This window comes from Mandrillus leucophaeus, unplaced genomic scaffold (genome assembly GCF_000951045.1).
Source record: "Mandrillus leucophaeus isolate KB7577 unplaced genomic scaffold, Mleu.le_1.0 Scaffold338, whole genome shotgun sequence".
Lineage (NCBI taxonomy): Eukaryota > Metazoa > Chordata > Mammalia > Primates > Cercopithecidae > Mandrillus > Mandrillus leucophaeus.
In genome coordinates this window covers 3102176-3124759 of record NW_012103565.1, presented here as the reverse complement: position 1 = coordinate 3124759, position 22584 = coordinate 3102176, and the positions used below count along the sequence as shown (strand labels likewise).

General features: G+C 38.9%; 1 protein-coding gene across 2 annotated transcripts in view; it reads left to right on the top strand.

The window, feature by feature from the left end:
• Positions 1-22584, top strand: part of SETDB2 (SET domain, bifurcated 2) — an 82920-nt gene that overhangs the window by 32447 nt on the left and 27889 nt on the right. The window contains exons 6-14 of one of the 2 annotated variants that reach the window (XM_011988785.1): positions 3235-3798; positions 6990-7106; positions 7726-7895; positions 9525-9750; positions 10255-10354; positions 12392-12485; positions 15053-15393; positions 17591-17679; positions 18807-18889. In XM_011988785.1, the coding sequence (XP_011844175.1) occupies positions 3235-3798; positions 6990-7106; positions 7726-7895; positions 9525-9750; positions 10255-10354; positions 12392-12485; positions 15053-15393; positions 17591-17679; positions 18807-18889 (1784 nt within the window). Of the gene's footprint in view, positions 1-3234; positions 3799-6989; positions 7107-7725; positions 7896-9524; positions 9751-10254; positions 10355-12391; positions 12486-15052; positions 15394-17590; positions 17680-18806; positions 22094-22584 lie in introns of those variants that run through there. The other variant, XM_011988786.1, reaches the window with a different exon arrangement.

Below are 22584 nucleotides of genomic sequence, written 5' to 3'. Positions count from 1 at the left end.
CTGGGCTCAAGTGATCCTCCCACCTTAGCCTCCCAACTAGCTGGGACTATAGGCACATGCCATCACACCTGGCTAATTTTGTTTACTTTTTGTAGGGACGTGGTTTCACTGTGTTGCCCAGGCTGATCTTGAACTCCTGGGCTTAAGCGATCCTCCTACTTCAGCCTCCCAAAATGTTGAGATTGCAGGCATGGGCCACTGCACCTGATCGTAGTCTCTTTTTATGAGAAAAGTATACTCTTATGTTTATATTTGGAAATTTTATAAATAAAAAGTGTTTTAAATATATGTTCCTCTTGACCTAGTAATTCCTCTTAAAGGAATGTATTTCAAAATAATAATCAGGAATTTGGTCAAGGATTTATATATGAGGATGTTCATTAAAGTAGTAACATAGAGACAAATTGGAAACAAACATTTTCAACATTAAAAGGTTTATAGGGCTGGAGTGGTGGCTCACACCTGTAATCCCAGCACTTTGGGAGGCCAAGGTGGGTAGATCACTTGTGGTCAGGAGTTTGAGACCAGCCTGAACAACATGGTAAAACCCCATCTCTGCTAAAAATACAAAAATTAGCTGGACTTGGTGACACATACCTGTAATCCCAGCTACTTGGGAGGCTGAGGCACGAGAATCGCTTGAACCTGGGAAGCAGAGGTTGCAGGAAGCCGAGGTCATGCCACTGCACTCCAGCCTGGGCAATAAAGCAAAACTCTGTCTCTCAAAAAAAAAAAAAAAATTCTAAATAAATTATAGTACATCCTTTCACCTGTTAGACTCTGAAATCCAAAAGCTTCCAGACCCACCTGATTGATGAAGCTCTATGAAAACAGGCATTCTCATTTATTGCTGAAGGAACTGACACAATGGAGAACAATGTGGCAATATTAGTGAAATAACTAATCCATTTGCCTTGTGACCTAACACTCCCATTTCTGGGAATATGTTCTGCAACAATATCTTTACACGTATGAAATTGTTATTCATACAATAAAATTCATAAATAATCTTAAAGATTATTACAATAAAATTAGTTATTAAAAGATCACTGTATAAGTTTACCGTATATGTTCTAAAAGATAACTGTGTAAGTTAACTAGTCCACTATTGTGGTCTAGCCTATACTACATGTTGTGGAAAAAAGTCCATTATTGCAGGCTAGGTAATTAAATTGTGGACTTATGCAAAGGATTACTATACATTTGGAGAAAGGATGAAGAAGCTCCATATCTGCACGTCCTATGTGGTAGCCACTAGCTACATGTGGCTGTTTAAATTTGAATTAATCAAAATTAGATAAAATGTAAAAATTCAGTTCTTTGGTCATGCAAGCTACATTTAAAAGTGCTCAGTAGCCACATACGCCTACTGACTACCATATTGGACAGCACAAGTATAGACCATTTCTATCAATGGAGAAAGTTTTTTTGGATGGCACTGCTTTATATAGTGTATTAGTCCGTTTTCACGCTGCTGATAAAGACATACCCAACACCGGGCAATTTACAAAAGAAAGAGATTTTTTTTTTTTTTTTTTTTTTTTTTTGAGAGGGAGTCTCGCTCTGTCGCCCAGGCTGGAGTGCAGTGGCGCGATCTCGGCTCACTGCAAGCTCCGCCTCCCGGGTTCACGCCATTCTCCTGCCTCAGCCTCCTGTGTAGCTGGGACTACAGGCGCCCGCCACCGCGCCTGGCTAATTTTTTGTATTTTTAGTAGAGACGGGGTTTCACTGTGGTCTCGATCTCCTGACCTTGTGATCCGCCCGCCTCGGCCTCCCAAAGTGCTGGGATTACAGGCGTGAGCCACCACGCCCGGCCAAGAAAGAGGTTTAATGGACTTACTGTTCCACATGGCTGGAGAGGCCTCACACTCATGGCAGAAGGCAAGCAAGAGCAAGTCACATCTTAACATGGATGGCGACAGGCAAAGAGCTTGTGCAGGGAAACTCCCGCTTATGTTACCATCAGATCTCATGAGACTTATTCACTGTCACGAGAACAGCACAGGAAAGACCTGTCCCCATGATTCAGTTACCTCCCACCAGGTCCCTCCCACAACACATGGGAATTCAAGATGAGATTTGGGTAGGGACACAGCCAAACCATATCATACAGCAAATACAACCCGTCTCTAAAATACCTGTATTATAATACGTAACAGACACCTAAAGATAGAACATACTATGTAAAACAATACTCAGATTATTTGTGAAAGTTTAAAACCTGATTTCCAAACACATGGAAGCTTTTCACAGATTTTTTTTTTTTTTTAAAGACAGGATCTCACTCTGTCATCCAGGCTGGAGTGCAATGGTGTGATCATGGTTCACTGTAGCCTCAACCTCCTGAGTCCAAGCAGTCCTCCCACCTCAGCCCCCAAAGTAGCTGGCACTACAGGCATGCACCACCACACTTGACTAATTTTGTTTACTTTTTGTAGGGATGTGGTTTCACTGTGTTGCCCAGGCTGATCTTGAGCTCCTGAGCTCAAGCACTCCTTCTGCCTTGACCTCTCAAAGTGCTGGGATTACAGTTGTGAGCCATCACACCCTGCTGACTTTTTTTTTAGATTAATAACCACCCCATTTTCTCCTGTCAGTTTGCCATTTTTTCAGATGTATCAATATGATTGCGAGGTAGATCACATACTATGGAAAGAATTCAGTTGGTACTATTGTTGAAGGCAAATAGTATAAAGAATTCTTGATGAATTAATAAGTTTTCAGCCAGCCTTTGTTTTTGGCATGTAAAGAGCTTGATCCCAGCATGCCTGAAGAAGTAACCTTCTTCAGTACTTTATTGATTGCATGCTCTAAATCAACTCTAAATTTGCTAGGTGCTATGAAATACCTAACAGAAAGTTACAGCTGTAATCACAGCTTCCTGGAGTATTCTGAAATCAGGTATAAGGCAGACCTGGTGCATGCCTGTACCAGCTATTTGGGAAACTGAGGCAGGAGGCTCACTTGGGGACAAGAGTTCAAGGCTGCTGTGTGCTGTGATCACACCTGTGAAGGGCCACTGCACTCCAGCCTGGGCAACATAGCAAGACCTCATCTCTGAGAAAAGTTTTAAAAATAGATACAATGTTTGTATGGCTACAGAACATCTTAAAATGTGTATCTTAGAGTCTGGCTTATTTTAATATTGTCTAAGAAGATAGGAAATAATTATAGTTTTTTTAAAATGAATTGAACTATAAGTTTGAGATGCTAATGAATAATTTATTTTAACAGAACAACGGAAAATAAGAAAATTCTCTCTCTTGAAGATAAAGTTGTAGACTTTAGAGAAAAAGACTCATCTTTGAATTTATCTTACCAAAGTCATGACTGCTCTGGTGCTTGTCTGATGAAAATGCCACTGAACTTGAAGGGAGAAAACCCTCTGCAGCTGCCAATCAAATGTCACTTCCAAAGACGACATGCAAAGACAAACTCTCATTCTTCAGCACTCCATGTGAGTTATAAAACCCCTTGTGGAAGGAGTCTACGAAACGTGGAGGAAGTTTTTCGTTACCTGCTTGAGACAGAGTGTAACTTTTTATTTACAGATAACTTTTCTTTCAATACCTATGTTCAGTTGTCTCGGAATTACCCAAAGCAAAAAGAAGTTGTTTCTGATGTGGATATTAGCAATGGAGTGGAATCAATGCCCATTTCTTTCTGTAATGAAATTGACAGTAGAAAGCTCCCACAGTTTAAGTACAGAAAGACTGTGTGGCCTCGAACATACTATCTAACCAACTTTTCCAGCATGTTTACTGATTCCTGTGACTGCTCTGAGGGCTGCATAGACATGTGAGTAGAAAAACATAGCATTTCAAAAAATCTTCTGAATGTAAGGACACTTGTTAAGAAGTCTTGTTATGTATTAATTTGTCTATCTAAAACCTGTTCGAGATTCTACAGTAAGACTGGGCATGGTGGCCCACGCATGTAATCCCAGCACTTTGGGAGACCAAGGTGGGAGGCCAGCTTGAGCACAGGAGTTTGAGACCAGCCTGGGCAACATGGCAAAACCCCATCTTTACAAAAAAATTTAAAAATTCGCTAGGTATGGTGGTGTGCACCTATAGTCCAACTACTCTGGAGGCTGGGGTAGGAGGTCTGCTTGAGCCCAGGAGGTCAAGGATGCAGTGAGCTGTGATCACACACTGTATCAGAGGCCTGGACAACAAAGCAAGACCCTGTCTCCAGAAAGAAAAAAAAAAAGTCTACAATGGGAAAATGAGCTCTCACTAGCAGTAGGGAAAAAAACCTCTAATTATTTGCCAAATATGGTAATTTGAAACTTATTTCTTCCAAGGATGCATATTTCCTTTAATCTAGTACTAATACATTAAGAGATCATCAATAGCATTACAACAAATGATATTTAACAGTGCCAGACACTGTGACAAGTACTTTACATTCATTCTCTTAATCTTCACAAAAACCCATGAGGTAGATAATATCTCAGTGTTATACATGAGGAAGTTAAGCCTCAGAGAAGTCAGTTTGGAGAGATCATAGAACAAATTGTAGAGACAGGATTTGAACCCATGTTCTTAACCATTGGGTTGTATGTTGCATTTTACTTTTAAAAATCATTTGCTGGCTAATGTGATGCTTATAACTAGTGTTTTCTTGATCGTAGTGTAGTATTAATATCCCATTAAAAAATGAAAACATGTTCTAATATATTAAGACTTTGAAAACCATTTTAAGGGTGTGTAGTACACATACATTTGTAGGAATACAAATATAGAGTGGTGTTGCATTATATGTACATTTAATGCAAATTTAGCTACCCATACTTGGCAAAAAACGAATAAGAGAATGATAAATAATTTAAATAGCATAATAATAGTTTTCACCATCCTCTCAGTTAATTGGAGTGTAAAATGAGAGCTATATCTACTGTTACCTCAGTTTGGCTCAGTTCCTTGAGGCCTCTCATAGAGAAAACCTCTCACTGCACTGTTTTATTCTGTTTAAAAATATGTATTTTATTTTGTAAAGATTACCTCTAAATGTAACCCAACTACCTCATCTGGGGACTTGGCTCTCCAAAGGAATAGAAACAGGTACCTACCTGCACAAGACTGGGAACTAGGCCAATATCTCACAGGGCCTGGAACTGTATTAATGAAAACCTTGTTAACAGCTGTAAAACCAATAGGGTCAGAGCCAAAGCGTTAGAGAAGGCACCCAACGTAGAGCAGCACAAAGGACTAAACCCCACAGAAGGTATGATTTCAAACAAACATTTAAAGCACCCACGCAACGATGTTTAGGACCACGAAGGCAGCATGAATCCCGACAAGAAGAGAGAATTCACACCTGAGGAATCAGAGATAAATGTTGAATCTAATTGAAAGGGATTTTAAAACAGGTATAATTAAACTGTCCCAAGAGGCTGGGCACAGTGGCTCATACCTGTAATCCTAGCTCTTTGGGAAACTAAGGTGGGAACATCATTTGAGCCCAGGAGTTCGAGACCAGCCTGGGCAACCTAGCGAAACCCCATCTCTACAAAAATACAAAAGTTAGCCCAGCATGGTGGGACGCACTTGTAGTCCCAGCTACTCAAGAGTCTGAGGTGGGAGGATCACCTGAGTCCAGGGAGGTCAAGGCTGTGAGCCGTGAGCCGAGATTGCGCCACTGCACTCCAGCCTGGGCAACAGAGTGAGACTCCTTCTCCAAAAAGAAAAGAAAAACTATTAACTTAATTGTATATGAAGTGAGCAATACCTAATCCTGTAGAAAAGTTAAAAGGAATTAACTAGATTTGTATATAGCATGGATGGGTCTCAAAAACATTATACTGAACAAAAAAAAAGCAAGTTATAGAATAATACCTATAGTAAATTTTTTTGTAATGAAAAACACACAATGTATTGTTTGTAGATACATGTGTATATAAAAGCATAAAGGATGCCACACTAAATCTCTTGAGAGTTTAGTTATATCTGTAATGTTTTACTTTTTAACTTTTTTTAAGAAGACCATGCATATGTGGTGTATATGTGGTGTGTATATTTTAAATTATATATACAGGGAAAAGAACTAGATAAAATGCTGACAACTAATTCTGGATGGTGAAAATATGGATGTTTATTATCTGTATTTTTCTGAACTGTATTTTTCTGTACTTTTTAAACTTTGCACACAAAATCACATGGGAGAAAACAATTACAGATTTTCATATTTGTAAACAGAATCCAAATTAATGAATTTGTTGATTGTTGTCATTGTTCTTTTCTCTTGCAAACAAGCAGCCACCATTCTGATGTGTATGAATTAATAGAGAAAATACAGAAGAGAATCATAGAGGAAAAGACCTTAAAGTCACTTGTTCAGCAAAGGAAACTAAGATCCAGAGATTTTTAACCAGCTCACCAGCAGTCACTTACCTAGTTATACAGCTAGAGTCCCCAAGTTCCTTACTTTGTATCAAATTATGGTTCCCTATCAAATTAGTTAATCATCTGAATAGAGGGGAAAGTACATAAAGTTTTATGGTTGCAAGCTTCCTGCCTCGCAACAGTATGAAAAAAAGGATTCAATAATAGCGTCAATCTCCCCAGTCTGTTTCTGTGTCACTGGAGTGAGAGAGAACTTAAGACATCTGCAAAACTACATCCTTACAAATTTGACATATTTAAGTTTATCCATTGTAAAAGAGCAGAACTAGCAGAATTCTCACAAACAAACTTCTGTGCTGAACAGTGAAATTAAAGGAATTGATTTTTAAAAGCTAAACTCATATAGTTAAGTATTTTATGAGCAAATAGAGATGCAGTGCAGTTTACAATTATTTATAAACTTTTGGGAGGTATTGTCTTTCAAAGAGATCTGTGTAGGGAAAAAGCTCATAGTGTTCATGAGCCAAACTATTCTAAATGCTATTGCATCTTTTATTACATCATTTACACTTTTATCAAGACAGTCTCTTGACTTAACTTGGTGCTTTTTCATTCTTTCTCCAACCACTGCCTTCCTTTTAGAACAAAATGTGCATGTCTTCAATTGACAGCAAGGAATGCCAAAACTTCCCCCTTGTCAAGTGACAAAATAACCACTGGATATAAATATAAAAGACTACAGAGACAGATTCCTACTGGGTAAGGTACCTTGAGGATTTGTTGCAGGGTGTGTATATCTTTGAAGGTGGGTACCTTTTATTGTGGTCTAAAATCATATAGATGTTATATCTAGTTTAATTTGGTTCCAATACCAAAAGTCTAAATTATTAAGGAATAAAAATCCTGTATATTGTTCATGGAAATGGTAGTCAGAGACCACACATACATCATGCGAAGTGTACTCGAACACTCATCTGCTTTGAGACTGGCTCTTACCCCTGTAGGATCAGCCTACTTTGGGCAGCCATTTCTCCATTTAAAAATACGCTGTTTAGAACTCATTTGAGAATTGGGAATTTTCAACCTTTCAAGGTACTGACTCACTTTATCTTCACAAAGCAGCTCTATAAGGGAGGTACTGTCATATAATCTCCATTTTAAAAATGCAAAGATAAAGCACAGAGAAGTTAAATAACTCATCCAAGATAATACAGCTAGTAAATGTGGAAGCTGTGATGGGAACCCAGGCACCCTATCTCTAAGAGCTTTCACATTTAGCCTGCTTCCCTCAGTAGTTGTCAGTGCCAGTGAAGTGGCAATAAACTGCTTTTTGCTTTATGAGGTGTCTGTTTTTCTCTTTTGCATATTTTGTTGACAGCATTTATGAATGCAGCCTGTTGTGCAAATGTAATCGACAGTTGTGTCAAAACCGTGTTGTCCAACATGGTCCTCAAGTGAGGCTACAGGTGTTCAAAACTGAGCAGAAGGGATGGGGTGTACGCTGCCTAGATGACATTGACAGAGGGACGTTTGTTTGCATTTATTCAGGTAAAGCAAAGGTTTATTTTAAAATTATTCTAGGGTAGGATCCTCTTTTCTGAATATCCATTTTCCTAGCCAGGGCCGTTGAGAGCTTACAACAAGGTAAAGAGTAACAGTATCTAAAACGAACATCAGAGAAAGGGAGATGAACTGGGAACTTGAGCACTAAAAAGATGAGATGCTTAGGAGGTACTTTCTCCAAGAAAAGAAAGGTTCAGAGATGACACTGGTTTTTGTGTGAGGGCTTGTTATGTCCAAGGCACATTTGTTTTGTCCGCATGGCTACAGGTACTTTGGGGTAAGGGAAGAAAACTTTTTAAAAGTAAAAAAACTAGATGACTAGCTTGCCAAGGTAAAGATTACCAGTCAAAAACTTTCTTATTCAATGTTTTGAGCTATTATTAGAATTTAACAAGTTAATTATGTAATATCTGCATGTTATAATTCAGTCAGTGACTTTAGGCAACTCACTCTATTTTGGGGACTGCAGAGAGTTGTCCATGCCGCAGAGCAAAACTTCCTGAGCAGTGTGTTACAGTCATGCAATTACTGATTCTTTAGGGCCACAGTCCCCAGGACCAAACACATCAGTCTTCGGTAGTCTTACACATTTACCTCCAGCATGTCAGGCGAAACCCCTTATTTTCTGTGCACATCCTTATGTGAGAAAGTTTGGGAAACACGGCTTTAGAGCCAGTCTAAAGGAATTGTCCTTGACTTAGTTCTAGCAGCTAGGCAGCAGGGAACAGAACAACCAGGTTCTGAAAATTACTCATCGGAAAAAATCAGGTTTATCTGTTTACATGACCAAGTGCTTAAAAAAGAAAAGAAAAAAAATGTCAGGTTCACATCAGGGAGGGCAAGAAAAAACTTGCAGAGTTATCTGAATTCAGAGTAGTCACACATATGGATCCCTGCCACTCCCCACTTACAGATCCACATTCTACACAGCCTGCCTAGACATTCATCTCTCATACTTCTCAAAATAACTGTTGGATGAAAGCTACCTGTAAAATGCCAAGCAGTGTCCAGGAAGTATCATTGGTTTTATCGTTGTTACTAGAAAATATACCTAAGATATGTCTCTGACCTAATGATGGGTAAGAATATCCTGCTATTAATTTGGACTTGGCAATTTTAATATTGAATCCCTTGAAAGAAAATGCATAAACTTTAAGATTTTAGTGTTATGCAGAACTTAATATGACAACACTAGGAACATATCACCACATATTTAAACAGGTACTTTTGTTAAAAATTGTAAGTTTCAGATGATAAAGCCTTTTTAACTAGACATAAAAGCCACAATTTTATGACTAGAGGTCATCTCTAATTTTCTAGGGTATTTTCTGATCCATATCTTTGTTTTGGATCATTGTAGCTAAATCTCTTCGCTTTTGTATTTTACCAAAACAGACAGATGGTTTTTTTAGATACCCTGTTTTTTCATATACTAGAAGATAAGAAATATCACATTGGTCTTTGTCTTGCAACAGTTTTGTAGGATGAGTTAATGTGTTTATCTTCATTGTAAAACGTATGGGTTCTTTAGTCATGGAGTCGAAATACAGATGTCTATTTATTGTTAGCAATTATCTTCTGTGTTGTTCAAACTCTTTAACATTTTCCTTTTAGGAAGATTACTAAGCAGAGCTAACACTGAAAAATCTAATGGTATTGATAAAAATGGGAAAGATGAGAATACTATGAAAAATATATTTTCAAAAAAGAGGAAATTAGAAGTTGCGTGTTCAGATTGTGAAGTTGAAGTTCTCCCATTAGGATTGGAAACACATCCTAGAACTGCTAAAATTGAGAAATGTCCACCAAAGTTCAGTAATAATCCCAAGGAGCTTACTATGTAAGTAACAGCTGAAGAACTCAGAGTAAATCTAAATTATCAATCAATTGGTTCATTTTGCTTCCCCTCTTTCTTTCTTTTCTCCTCATTTGTATTTATCATTTTGCTTCAAAGTTGTTAAGTCTAACACTTTGAGAAATCCAGGACATTTAAAAATGTAGCCAGTGTACTATCCTCAGTGTTCCAGTTCTGGAATTTTACCTTATATGACTTCAGTCAGGTTTTTTATGGATGTCATAAGTTTTGCTGTTTTTTAAAATTTTCTATCATTTTATCTGAAAAGTTTTCATAGGTTCTCTTCCTTTTTTAAATGTACTTCAAAAATTATTTAAAGTATGATTATATTTACTTTCTCTGGGGAAAGGAGTAAACATACATGTTCTTACTTAGGTTAATTTCTAATAATTAAGGATATTTCTGTAATAATGGATATTATCTATACTTCAATAAAGAGAATGAAAAGAATTTTTAGTGATACAGAATAATTTTTTTTTTCCTTTTTAGGGAAACGAAATATGATAATACTTCAAGAATTCGGTATCATTCAGTTATTGGAGATCCTGAATCCAAGACAGCCATTTTTCAACACAATGGGAAAAAAATGGTAAAAACTGCAAAATGTAGATGGGACCCTTCTTTTCTTTTTTAATTTTTTTTTTTTTTTTTTTTTTTTAACGTAGAGTCTCACTCTGTCACCCAGGCTGGAGTGTAGTGGCACAGTCACAACTCACTGCAGCCACAATCTCCTGGGCTCGAGTAATCCTCCTCCCTCAGTCTCCCAAATAGCTGGGACTACATGTGCACAGCACCATGCCCGGCTCTTATTTAGTAGAGATGGAGTCTCACGATATTGCCCAGGCTGGTCTCCAACTCCTGAGCTCTAGCAGTTGTCGTGCCTCAGCCTCCCAAAGTTCTGGGATTATAAGCGTGAGCCACCGCACCCAGCTGATGGGGCCCTTCTGAGATATAAACTATTGCCTTTCTATCCTTTACTTAGCTCAAAATGTTTGTGTTACTTTATAGTGTGTAGAATTTCTTTTATTGTTTTGAAATGGTAGACTGTGGAAATGCTAGGACCATGTTCTATTTACTTAGTATCGTCCACGGCAGTTGGTGTGTTTCCAGCTTGGCTGTATGAGGAGAATGCTGGTCATGATCTGACAGTGTGCTCCACTGAGATCGATAGGTATCCCATTCTGAGAATTTGTGGGAGAAGCTAAAGTGTTCAGGAGTTAATAGTGATATATAAGAAAAGGGACAGAGTAATTTAGGTGAAGGAGAACAAGGTTTTTGTTTTGTTTTGAGATGGAGTTTTAGTCTTGTTGCCCAGGCTGGAGTGCAATGGTGCAATCTCAGCCTACTGCAACCTCTGCCTCTTGGGTTCAAGCGATTCCCCTGCTTCAGCCTCCCGAGTAGCTAAGATTACAGGCACCTGCCACCATGTCCAGCTAATTTTTTGTATTTTTAGTAGACACGGGGTTTTCATCATGTTGGCCAGGCTGGTCTCAAACTCCTGACCTCAGGTGATCCACCCACTTTGGCCTCCCAAATTGCTGGGATTAGAGGCATGAGCCACTGTGCCTGGCCAAAGGTTTTAAGATGTATGAGAAAGAAGAGATGCAATTTTAGGAAAGAATCATCCAGAAAACAATATTTTACATTGTAGCCTCTGAGGATACCCTTTGCATTGTGAACTAAGATTAGTCAGAGACTGAAACATAGAAGCAGAGAAAGAGAAAAGAGAACAGAGAGAGACATGATGGTAGCTTACTTTAGGGCTTGTTGATGAAAAGTAAAAACTCTTCTCTAGGTGTTATGCAAATATTTGACCTCTGCCTGGTAATGGTACAGTAGCTACCTCAGGGTCAGAGAATTATGAAAAGATTGGCCATGGTGTCACACAGACCCAGGTTTAACCCCCAGCTCTGCTGCCTGCTAGCTGGGTGGTATCTCCATACATACATTTCTTTTATCTTTAAAAGATAATAGTATATGTTTCCGAGTTAGGAGGATTAAATGAGATAAACATCAGCAACTTGCTTAGCATAATGCTTGGCATCCAACTAACTGCTCAATACATGTTGACCATTCACATACTGAGAACTTTCATAATAATTATATGGTCAATGTGTATTGAACACTTAGTTGGTTGTCAAGCATTGTGCTGAGCTTTTAAAGTTATCATTACTACTTAAAGTGACTGCAGTGTCTACAATGTGTAAGCACTATCAAATTCGTTAACCTTTCTTTGAGGTAGAGAGTAGCCAATGAGTGTTTTTCATCTTTACACAACTTACAGTTGAAGCCAAATTTATAATCTAGTAATAACACTTTCTCAGTACTGAGGATGATTAGAATTGAGGGATACAGACAGATGCATTAAGATTTTCATTCCCAAAGAATTTCTTGACAGTCTTTATAACTGTGGCTTAATAAAGCACCTAGAAGTAGAACACAGTCAAAGGGGATGACACATTTTGCCTCCATTAGTCTAAAGACTCCTTATGATATCAGCTTTGAGGCTTTCAAAACGAATCTAGTACATATGGCCTATGATGATTGACACTTGATAAAAGAGGCCTAACTGCTAAATACTTTTGCCTGACCTGGAAAGTAAAGACATCTTCCTTGTTTTTTTAAGGAATTTGTTTCCTCGGAGTCTGTCACTCCAGAAGATAATGATGGATTTAAACCACCCCGAGAGCATCTGAACTCTAAAACCAAGGGAGCACAAAGTAGGCTTTGTTTCTTCTGTGAATGCCTACCTTTTCTGCCTGTTTCTCTGTCTCTTGCTCAATACCTGTAGCTCATTTTCTTAGATTCCATAATAAACATGCTGCATTTGTCAGAAAGGTTACAACTTGTCTACATAAGACATCAGCAAACTATTGTTTGTGAGCCAAATCTGGCCCTCTACCTGTTCAGTATGGCATGTGAGCTAAGAATGATTTTTACATTTTTAAATAGTTGAAAAAAATCAGAAGGCAATAATATTTTGACACTTGAAAATTATATGAAATTACAATTTTAGTGTCCAGAAATAAAGTTTTGGCCAGGTGCAGTAGCTCACGCCTGTAATCTCAGCACTTTGGGAGGCCAAGGCAGGAGGAGGGCTGCTTGAGGCCATGAGTCTGGGCAATGTAGCAAGATCTTGTCTCAGCAACAACAAAGAAATAGCCAGGTGTGGTGGTGCACACCTGTGGTCTTAGCTACTCAGGGGGCTGAGGTGGGAGGATTGTTGAGGTCAGTACTTTGAGGTTACAGTGAACTATGATTGTGCCACTGCACTGCAGCCTGGGCGATAGAGCAAGACCCTGTCCCAAAAAAAATAAAATGTAAGTTTTATTGGAATACAGCCAGTTTGCATTACATATTGTCTGCTTCAACATTACAACAAGAGTTGAATAATCACAATAGAAACCACATGGCCAGCAAAGCCTAAAATATTTGCTATTTTGCCTTCTACAGAAGAACTTTGCTGGTCTCTGGTCTAATTACCAGTAGTGACTTGATGCATGGCAAGAGGGGTGAGCCGGACAACTGTGACTCTCTGTGGTGTACAGGTGTTGTCCATGGCTTTGGAACCATCGTGCAAAGCAGCCACTTTCAAACTCTTTGTAGATGGCTTTAAAAATAAACACACATCACTCTCCTGCAGTTGCCTAGCCAATACTGCCACAGAGCATACTCAGCATGACTCTGGCAAAAGGCTAAAATATTGCCACCCTGAGTCCTTGTGTTTCAGAGTTGCTAGTCCTTGCCGTAGTTAATATTATAACTGAACAAACCTTATTTTTGGTACTTTTGCATTTCACTGTGTCCTTCACAAGGAGACATTGCTGAGACATGTCCATTTGTGAAGAATTGGTGAGCCACTGCTGCCTCTTCTCCCCTGCAACCCCAGCTCTCCACCTAATATTAAAGGATGGAGATTGGAGGAGACATGGCAGTTCCTTGATAGAAAAGGTTTATCGAGAAAGGGGATTTTGTGTATTATATTTATTTTATCATGCATGTGAGCCACAATGCATACCGTTGCTTTTGGTTCTTTTGCCCTTTTCATTGAGTACTACAATATATATAGTGGGTACTCTAAAAGTCAACAGCTATGTACTTTTTGTATAAAAAAATCCAGAGTTGTATTATGGCTTACATGTAACCCATGATTAAAATATGAGTACATGTAGGAACAGCAGCCAGCAACAACAGTGATGATTAAATTAAGAGCCTTAATTTTAAACAGGTACAATATCTTTGTGCCATTGAATTAGGTGGTCCAAGTAGCTTTGTGGCTCTTTTAAAATAAGTAATTTATACTTACTCCATCTGACATACATTCATACCTTTTTTTTTTTTTTTAAGAGAGACAGCGACTCGTTCTGTCACCCAAGCTGGAGTGCAGTGGTGGGATCATAGCTCCCTGTACCTTCCAGTTCCTGGGCTCAAACAGTCCTCCCACCTCAGTCTCCTGAGCAACCAGAACTACAGTCACACACCCCCTTGTTGGCTAATTTCTTTTTTTTTTTAATTTTTTTGTAGAGATGGGGTCTCACTTTGTTGCCCAGGCTGGTCTTGAATTCTTGGCCTCAAGCATCCTCCTGCCTTGGCCTCCCAAAGTGCTGGGATTACAGGCGTGAGCCACCAAGCCCAGCCATATTCATACTTTTGAATACTTTCAAAAAACTATTTTCCTTATTGGATAAGAAAAACAATTAAGCAGTACATCTGCTTTTAAAGGATTATTGTTTACAAAAGTGTAATTATTGAATGGTCATCTAGTAAAACACCAAACACTAATATGTGCAAAACCCCTAGCAATACAGTTGTCACTGCCGGGACTTGTGGAAGGTGACTCTGTCAGAGTTAGACCTTTTATTGGCAGCGTAAAGGCCTGGAGTGCCTCCAAAACACCCACTCTGTTACATTTGTTTAGAATATACTTAAGTGCAGATTCCAGAATTAAAGAGAAGAAAGTCAGTTTTTATTGAGAGTAGAGATTAAATATAGTAATGAAGAAGCAAGATGTAGATTCATAAAAAGGCATTTTTACGTAGTAGAGAGAAGGCAGACTTTGGGATTCAAACATTTCTGGGTTTGTTACCCCAGTTCTCATTATTGTGGGTCAGATGAATTCCTTAATCCCTCAGAGACTCAAAGTTTCCTTTATATAATTAATACTACCTGCCTAACACATTGTAAGGATTGATAATTAAAGCACCTAGCATCTAATTAGTGTTGTTAATTTCAGCACTATTGCTCAGCAAGTATATTTCCTAATGTTTCCTTCCAAAATATCTATTAGAGGACTCAAGTTCAAACCATGTTGATGATTTTGAAGATAATCTCCTGACTGAATCAGATGTGATAGATATAACTAAATGTAGAGAAGAAACTCCACCAAGGAGCAGATGTAACCAGGCGACCACATTGGATAATCAGAATATTAAAAAGGCAGTTGAGGTTCAAATACAGAAACCCCAAGAGGGACGATCTACAGCATGTCAAAAACAGCAGGTCTTTTGTGATGAAGAATTGCTAAGTGAAACCAAGAACACTTCATCTGATTCTCTAACAAAGTTCAACAAAGGGAATGTGTTTTTATTGGATGCCACAAAAGAAGGAAATGTCGGCCGCTTCCTTAATGTGAGTATAAGGGCTGAGATTCCTATTTCTGAACAACTGTTTTTCTATGCTACTTAACATAATTATGAGGAAAATAAGATAAACAGACTCTAAAGTCAGACCATCTGGTTAGAATTCCAGTCCTCCACTTGTATACTGTTGGATGTTTTACTTGACCTCTGATACATCATTTTCTACCTCTGTAATATGGGGACAAATGATAACTGTCTCAGGATGTTATGAGAATCTAATGAATTATAATAAACTGCTTAGAACAGTGCCAGCACATAGTAAACATTTGCTTTTTAAAAACTGTAAGAAATGGTGTATAAGAAAAGTATTTAAATATATCAGATTTAAATAAGCTCATTTACCTGAGTTGAAAAAAATGTATGGATAGGAAGTTATCAGTGAAATTAAATGGTGGCAGATATGTCCAAAGAATACTGCAGGGATTTAATGGTGTATTAATATGGAAAGATTGCCACAATATACTGTTTTTGGGGGTTGGTTTGTTTGTTTTGAGATGGAGTCTCACTGTGTCACCAGTGGCACAATCTTGGCTCACTGCAACCTCCACTTCTGGGGTTCAAGCGATTCTCATGCTTCAGCCTCCTGAGTAGCTGAAATTACAGGCATTAATGAATCCCATGATGAATGTGTGGAGCTGGCAGCTAGTGGGCAACAGAGCAATACTGGAACAGTGCTAATATGAGTAAATGGTATCATCTTTCTAGAAGCCTTGAAACGAAGCTACATAATGGCTGTCTTCAGCAGCGAAACTCGTTACTTACAATATCTCCTCTCCAAAAGGCTTGTTACAGTGAAGTAAACATTAGGTTCTGTACATCTTCATGTTAAACTTACTTTGTGAAAACTTTTTGTTAAAAAAAAGAAAAAACAAAAGCCATACCTTGAGAAGTACTGTGCTCCCATTCCCATGCCCCCACTCCACCTTCTCTCTTTAGGTCATCATTTTTATTCTTTTTTTTTTTTGAGACTGAGTCTCGCTCTTTCGCAGGGCTGGAGTATGGTGGTACGATCTCGGCTCACTGCAATCTCTGCCTCCTGGGTTCAAGCGATTCTCCCCATCAGCCTCCTGAGTAGCTGAGATTACAGGTGTGCACCACCATGCCTGGCTAACTTTTGTATTTTTAGTAGAGATACAGTTTCACCATGTTGGCCAGGCTGGTCTCAAACTCCTGACCTCAAGTGATCTGCCCGCTTTGGCCTCCCAAAGTGCTGGGATTACAGGTGTGAGCCACCGCACCTGGCCTTATTTCTCCTGCCCCCCACTCCCCCTTTTTTTTTTTTTACCATAAAACATAGCATATTATATTCACTGTTCTATACTTTGTTTTTCAGATTAACAGTATATTGGGCCAGGTGTGGTGGCTCATGCCTGTAATCCCAGCACTTTGGAAAGCTGAGGCAGGTGGATCACTTGAGGTCGGAAGTTCAAGACCAGCCTGGCCAACATAGTGAAACCCTGTCACTGCTAAAAATACAAAAAAAAAAAAAAAAAAAAGTTAGCCAGATGTTGTGGCACATGCCTATAATCCCAGCTACTTGGGAGGCTGAGGCATGAGAATCACTTGAACCCGGGAGGTGGAGGTTGCAGTGAGCCAAGATCATGCCGCTGCACTCCAGCCTGGGCGACAGAGTGAGACTCCGTCTCAAAAAAAAAAAAAAAGTATATCGTGGCAATCTTTCCATATTAATACCCAGAGCTGCTCATTCTTTTTATTTGTACACTTTTGTTTATAGCCACATAGAATTCTATTGTGTACCAAAGTTTATTCAACCAATCCACTTTAGGCAAATATTTGGGTTATTTCCAAACCTTTAACATTAAAAACAATGCTCAATGAATAATTTTACACATGGAAACATATGCAGATGAATCTGTGGAATACAATTCTAGATATGAGATTGCAGAATCAAAAGACAAATGCATTTATAATAATGATAAATTTTGATATATTGTATAGGGATTTGTCCCATTTTTGCATTTCTAACAGCAACATATAAAAGTGTCAGAACAGGGCTTTTCTGAATGGGTTCCCACTATTAACAGCAGCTGTGATATTTTATACATTAACAAAAAAAGAACAAAGTCAGTGTGATATATTAAAAACAGAATGGTATTCTAATGCAAAAGCACAAGGCATCAGACTTTATGCTATTTCTAACCTTTGTGTTTATTTTTATTTAACAGCATAGTTGTTGCCCAAATCTCTTGGTACAGAATGTTTTTGTAGAAACACACAACAGGAATTTTCCACTGGTGGCATTCTTCACCAACAGGTTTGAAATTGATTTTGCTTACTTAATTCTGAGGAAATTGTGACTTTAAAAATAACAATAGAGGACTGAGTGCCATGGCTCATACCTGTAATCCCAGCACTTTGGGAGGCCAAGGCGGGGAGATTGCTTGAGCTCAGGAGTTTGAAACCAGCCTGGGCCACATGCCGAGACCCTGTCTTTACTAAAAAAAAATACAAAAAGTTCGCCAGGTGTGGTGGCCAGCTACTCGGGAAGCTGGGGTGGGAGGATCACTTGAGTCCAAGAGGTAGAGTTTGAACCCTGTCTCAAAAACTGATAATTACAATAGAAAAATATTTTAAAGAAGATATATACTATAGCCCCAAATATCTGGTACTGTAGAATATTCAATTATCCTAAACTGTTCCTATTCAATAAGATTTTGAGGCCGGGTGCGGTGGCTCAAGCCTGTAATCCCAGCACTTTGGGAGGCCGAGACGGGGGGATCACAAGGTCAGGAGATGGAGATCATCCTGGCTAACCCGGTGAAACCCCGTCTCTACTAAAAAATACAAAAAACTAGCCGGGCGAGGTGGCAGGCGCCTGTAGTTCCAGCTACTCGGGAGGCTGAGGCAGGAGAATGGCGTAAACCCAGGAGGCGGAGCTTGCAGTGAGCTGAGATTCGGCCACTGCACTCCAGCCTGGGTGACAGAGCGAGACTCCGTCTCAAAAAAAAAAAAAGATTTTGAACACCTGAAATTTCAACTCTTATTCCCACTTAGAATGAATGCCTGAAAGGACTGAAGATATCAGGTATCACCCAGTTCCACTCGGGATAAATGATGCAGAGTGCTACATAATTTTTAATTCAGAGCCATTCCCCAGCTACTTCCACACTGCAGACCTCAACACATGACTGGGTCCCACTGTTGGCAAAATATACTTCCTTCCTCATATTGATAGGTTCCTGCTTAACATTTTAGTAGATTTGAAATAAAACTCAAATGGTTATTCTTAATAAAAGGTCATTCCTAATTGGTGGGTGTCAGGTGAGAGAATAGATCATATTTTTGAGGATTGTTAATGTTAATATGAAAATTGATATAATTTGGTTCATTGGTAGTTAATTTAGGGTATTTTATGATTCTTTTCAAATTTCTGCTTTCTAGGTATGTGAAAGCAAGAACAGAGCTAACATGGGATTATGGTTATGAAGCTGGGACTGTGCCTGAGAAGGAAATCTTCTGCCAATGTGGGGTTAATAAATGTAGAAAAAAAATATTATAAATATGTAGCTAACGCCTGTTTGTGAAATTAGCTTATTAGGCTGAAATTAAAGCCATGCAAAAGAAGGTCTAGGTCCATCAAGGTAATTCCCCTCCGTTTTCCTTTGTCATGGGGTTCATATTTTATTTCAGATTTTATTTGTGTGACTTAGAAATTCCAAGAACACAATTAGGACATTTTCATACACATAGGGTATCTCGTTCACTGCTGTGCTACTTTACATGAGTAGGATAGAAGTGTATATTTTACATGAAATACCACTGTACAACTTATAATTTATTTACAAATTATATATTAAGAGAAACATGTCATAACAGAACTCAGCTGTTTCTAATTGCTTTGTGACTGTTACCTTTTAGTTCATGGCCCCCCCTCCGGAGAGCTAAATTTCACATTTTTACCTACAAAATTGATTTTTAATTCCTGGCAAATCATTTACCATTATGAGCTACAAGGTGGGCAACAGCGCCTGAGGAACTAATTTTATGCATGTTACTCCCAAGTATTTTAACACTTGTTGGAGAAGCAATATCTGGATCCATAAAACACTGTCCCATCAACCATGTGAGTGAAGAGAGGGAGAACCTCTTCTGTAAGTAAGATTCTGGCAAACTCTTTGAAATGAATCTTCTTTTCCACAGATTTTCTCTACTCTTTCAATACAAAAAGATAGGACAAGAGGGAATAGAAACCTGGAGGAACTTGAATATTTTTGTTCTAGGTAGAGTTAGAGATACAGTTATTGAAAAGGAAACCTAGAAAGTAGTCAAACTTGGCTTATTTAGGCCAGAAGTAATTGGGCTGGGCAAAAATTTCACTTAAAAAGCACAAGAAGGCCAGGCATGGTGGCTCAAACCTGTAATCCCAATACTTTGAGAGGCCGAGGCAGGCGTATTACTTGAGCCTAGGGGTTTGAGACCAGCTTGGGCAACATGGCAAAACCCTGTCTCTACAAAAAATGCAAAAATTAGCCTGACATGATGGCATGTGCCTGTAGTCCCAGCTACTCAGGAGTGAGGTGGGAGGATCATTTGAGCTCGGAAGGTCAAGGCTGCAATGAGATGTGATTTCACCATAGTACTTCCAGACTAGGCAATAGAGCAAGACCCGGTCTCCAAAAAACAACACAGCACTCACACACACACGCACGAAAACAATTCTGAACTGTGAAATCTGAAACAGCCCCTTGCTATCTCCTGGGCATGATTTGCAAATTTTTTTTTTTTTTTTTAACAGAAAAAAGGGAAAGAATAAGCACTTTACCATAGGTTACTTGGCCCTAATCATCTATCTATTGGAAAAGGGGACTGGGAAGGCCAAGCAGACTGGGAAACCAGACAGCTAGGGAAAGGAGCAAAACAGCCCAGCAACCTACAGAAGAGGAAAGTTGAGAAATCCATTTATTCACCGTAGAGATGCAGGAATTTCAGGCAATGCACTAAAATGAAGTGGGGGGGAAAAAAAAAACTTGGATCAGTACAGGAACTATTTTTGTGCAAAAGAGAATATTATGGATCAGTCAGTATTTCCTTGAGCTCTGCCTGTGGAGTCCATTTGACCTTTAGGAATATGAGATATTCTGTCAGTTTTATCTTGGAGAAATTTCTCCTAAAATCTTAATGTGCTTTAGTCTGGACTGTTCATAGCTATCATCTTCCATCAGTACCCCAGAGATTCACTTTGTCTCTTATGTCAGATCTGTTTCCAGTTAGATCCCATTATTTTCCTTTTCCTTGGTTTACTCTTCCACATATTGGTAAAGCTCTTCTAATAGCTTTTGAAAAGGAAAAATGAGAAGTAAATGTTTTGAATCTCTGTGTGTTTGACAATGTCTTTATTTTACCCTTATACTTGATTGCTGTTTTGGTTGGCAAGGTATAGAATCCTTTAGTGGTCTCCATGCCCAGTTTTGAAGACATCTGCTAGCTTTCAGTGCTGCTGCTGTGGAGTCTGAAAATGTACTGTCTTCTGGCTTCCAGGGTGACTACTGGAAATCGAATGCCATTCTGTTCCTTCTCTTTTGCATAATCTGTTTTTATCTCTCTTGAAGCTTATAGGTTTATCTTTGTCTCAATGTTCTGTCCCTGTTAAGAGTCCATTTTCATCCTTTGTATTAGGTGCCTGGTGGGATCATTCAGTCTGAAACTAATGATTTCCCATCTCTTCTGTCTTTCTTTTCCAGATGTTAGACCTCCAGAGTTTGATCTCTAATTTTCCTACCTTTTCTCTTAACTTTCAGGTCTGTCTTCTTGCTAAGACCTTTTCCTAGGACCATTTCTCAATTTAATCTTCCAGTTCATCTGTTGCATTTTATTTTTCTAGACTCATATTGTCTCATATTTTTAATTTCTAAGAGCTCCCCTTCTCTGAATATTTTTTTAATAGCATCCTATTTTGGCTCATAGTTGCAGTATTTTATCTCTTTGAAGATGTTTGTATGTTTATGTATGTATATGCACACACGTATACATACACATGCATGCATCTCTATATTCTTTCTGCATAATCTGTGTCCTCCAGAGTTTGTTTCTTGGTTTCCCCTATGTGTTTGTTTTGGTCTCATTCACATTACAGGCTTTCCTCAGAGTTAATGGTCTTGGTAGTCTACTCATATTTAAGTGTGGAACACCAAAAAGCTTACTGTAAACTGAGTGTGTGGTAAAGGGCTGTTTGTTTTTCTATGACCTACCTGAGCTATTTTGCTGGGGAACACCCTAATGTCAGTCTCTTTAGGGCCTTTCATTTTGGCCTACAAGAAATACTCTTCCATCCTCCTGCGTGAAGGGCAAAAAAATAATAATAATAATAATTGGCTGCTAGGGTCTGCTCACTTCCCTGTTTTGCAGACTCCACACTCTTCTGCAATTCATTTCATAGTTGTCAAGACTATACAAATTGTCCTTTTTAATGTTTCTCTCTTCTGCTATCCCTAGTTGGCAGTCTTCTTCTTTACAACCTGCTGAAAGTGGAAGACCTCCAGTTTTCCTTTGATTAATTCCTCAGCAAACCACCAACTATTATATGTCTTTTTTCCAGAACAACTATTTTTTAACTATAAGTATATGCATTTATATTCTCTACCTATTTGTTAGATTCACTGAAAACCTCATCTTATATGGTGCTCTGTACCCTATGGGTGCTAAATAAAGACTTGCTACTGGCAACTGGATTTAGGATCAGTTAATTCTGCGTCCTTTTAAGATATGCTTATTTAGGCCAAACTCAGTATAATTTTTTTTTATTTTTATTTATTTATTTATTTTTGAGACGGAGTCTTGCTCTGTCCCCCAGGCTGCAGTGCAGTGGCGTGATCTCGGCTCACCCGTGATCTCCTGGGTTGAAGCGATTCTCCTGCCTCAGCCTCCGGAGTAGCTGGGATTACAAGTGCCTGCCACCAAGCCCGGCTGATTTTTGTATTTTTAGTAGAGACGGGATTTCGCCATGTTGGCCAGGCCAGTCTCGAACTCCTGACCTCATGATTCGCCTACCTCGGCCTCCCAAAGTCCTGGAACTGCAGGCGTGAGCCACCGCGCCCTCCCGGCCAGTATGATAAAAGTTTTTAGGAGGAATCCTCAGGAGAGTGAGTGTTTCTCCTGCTGAGTCGTGGGGGGTGGAGTAGGAAAGCCTGGCATTTGGGGGTTTTTGTTGTTGTTTTTGAGA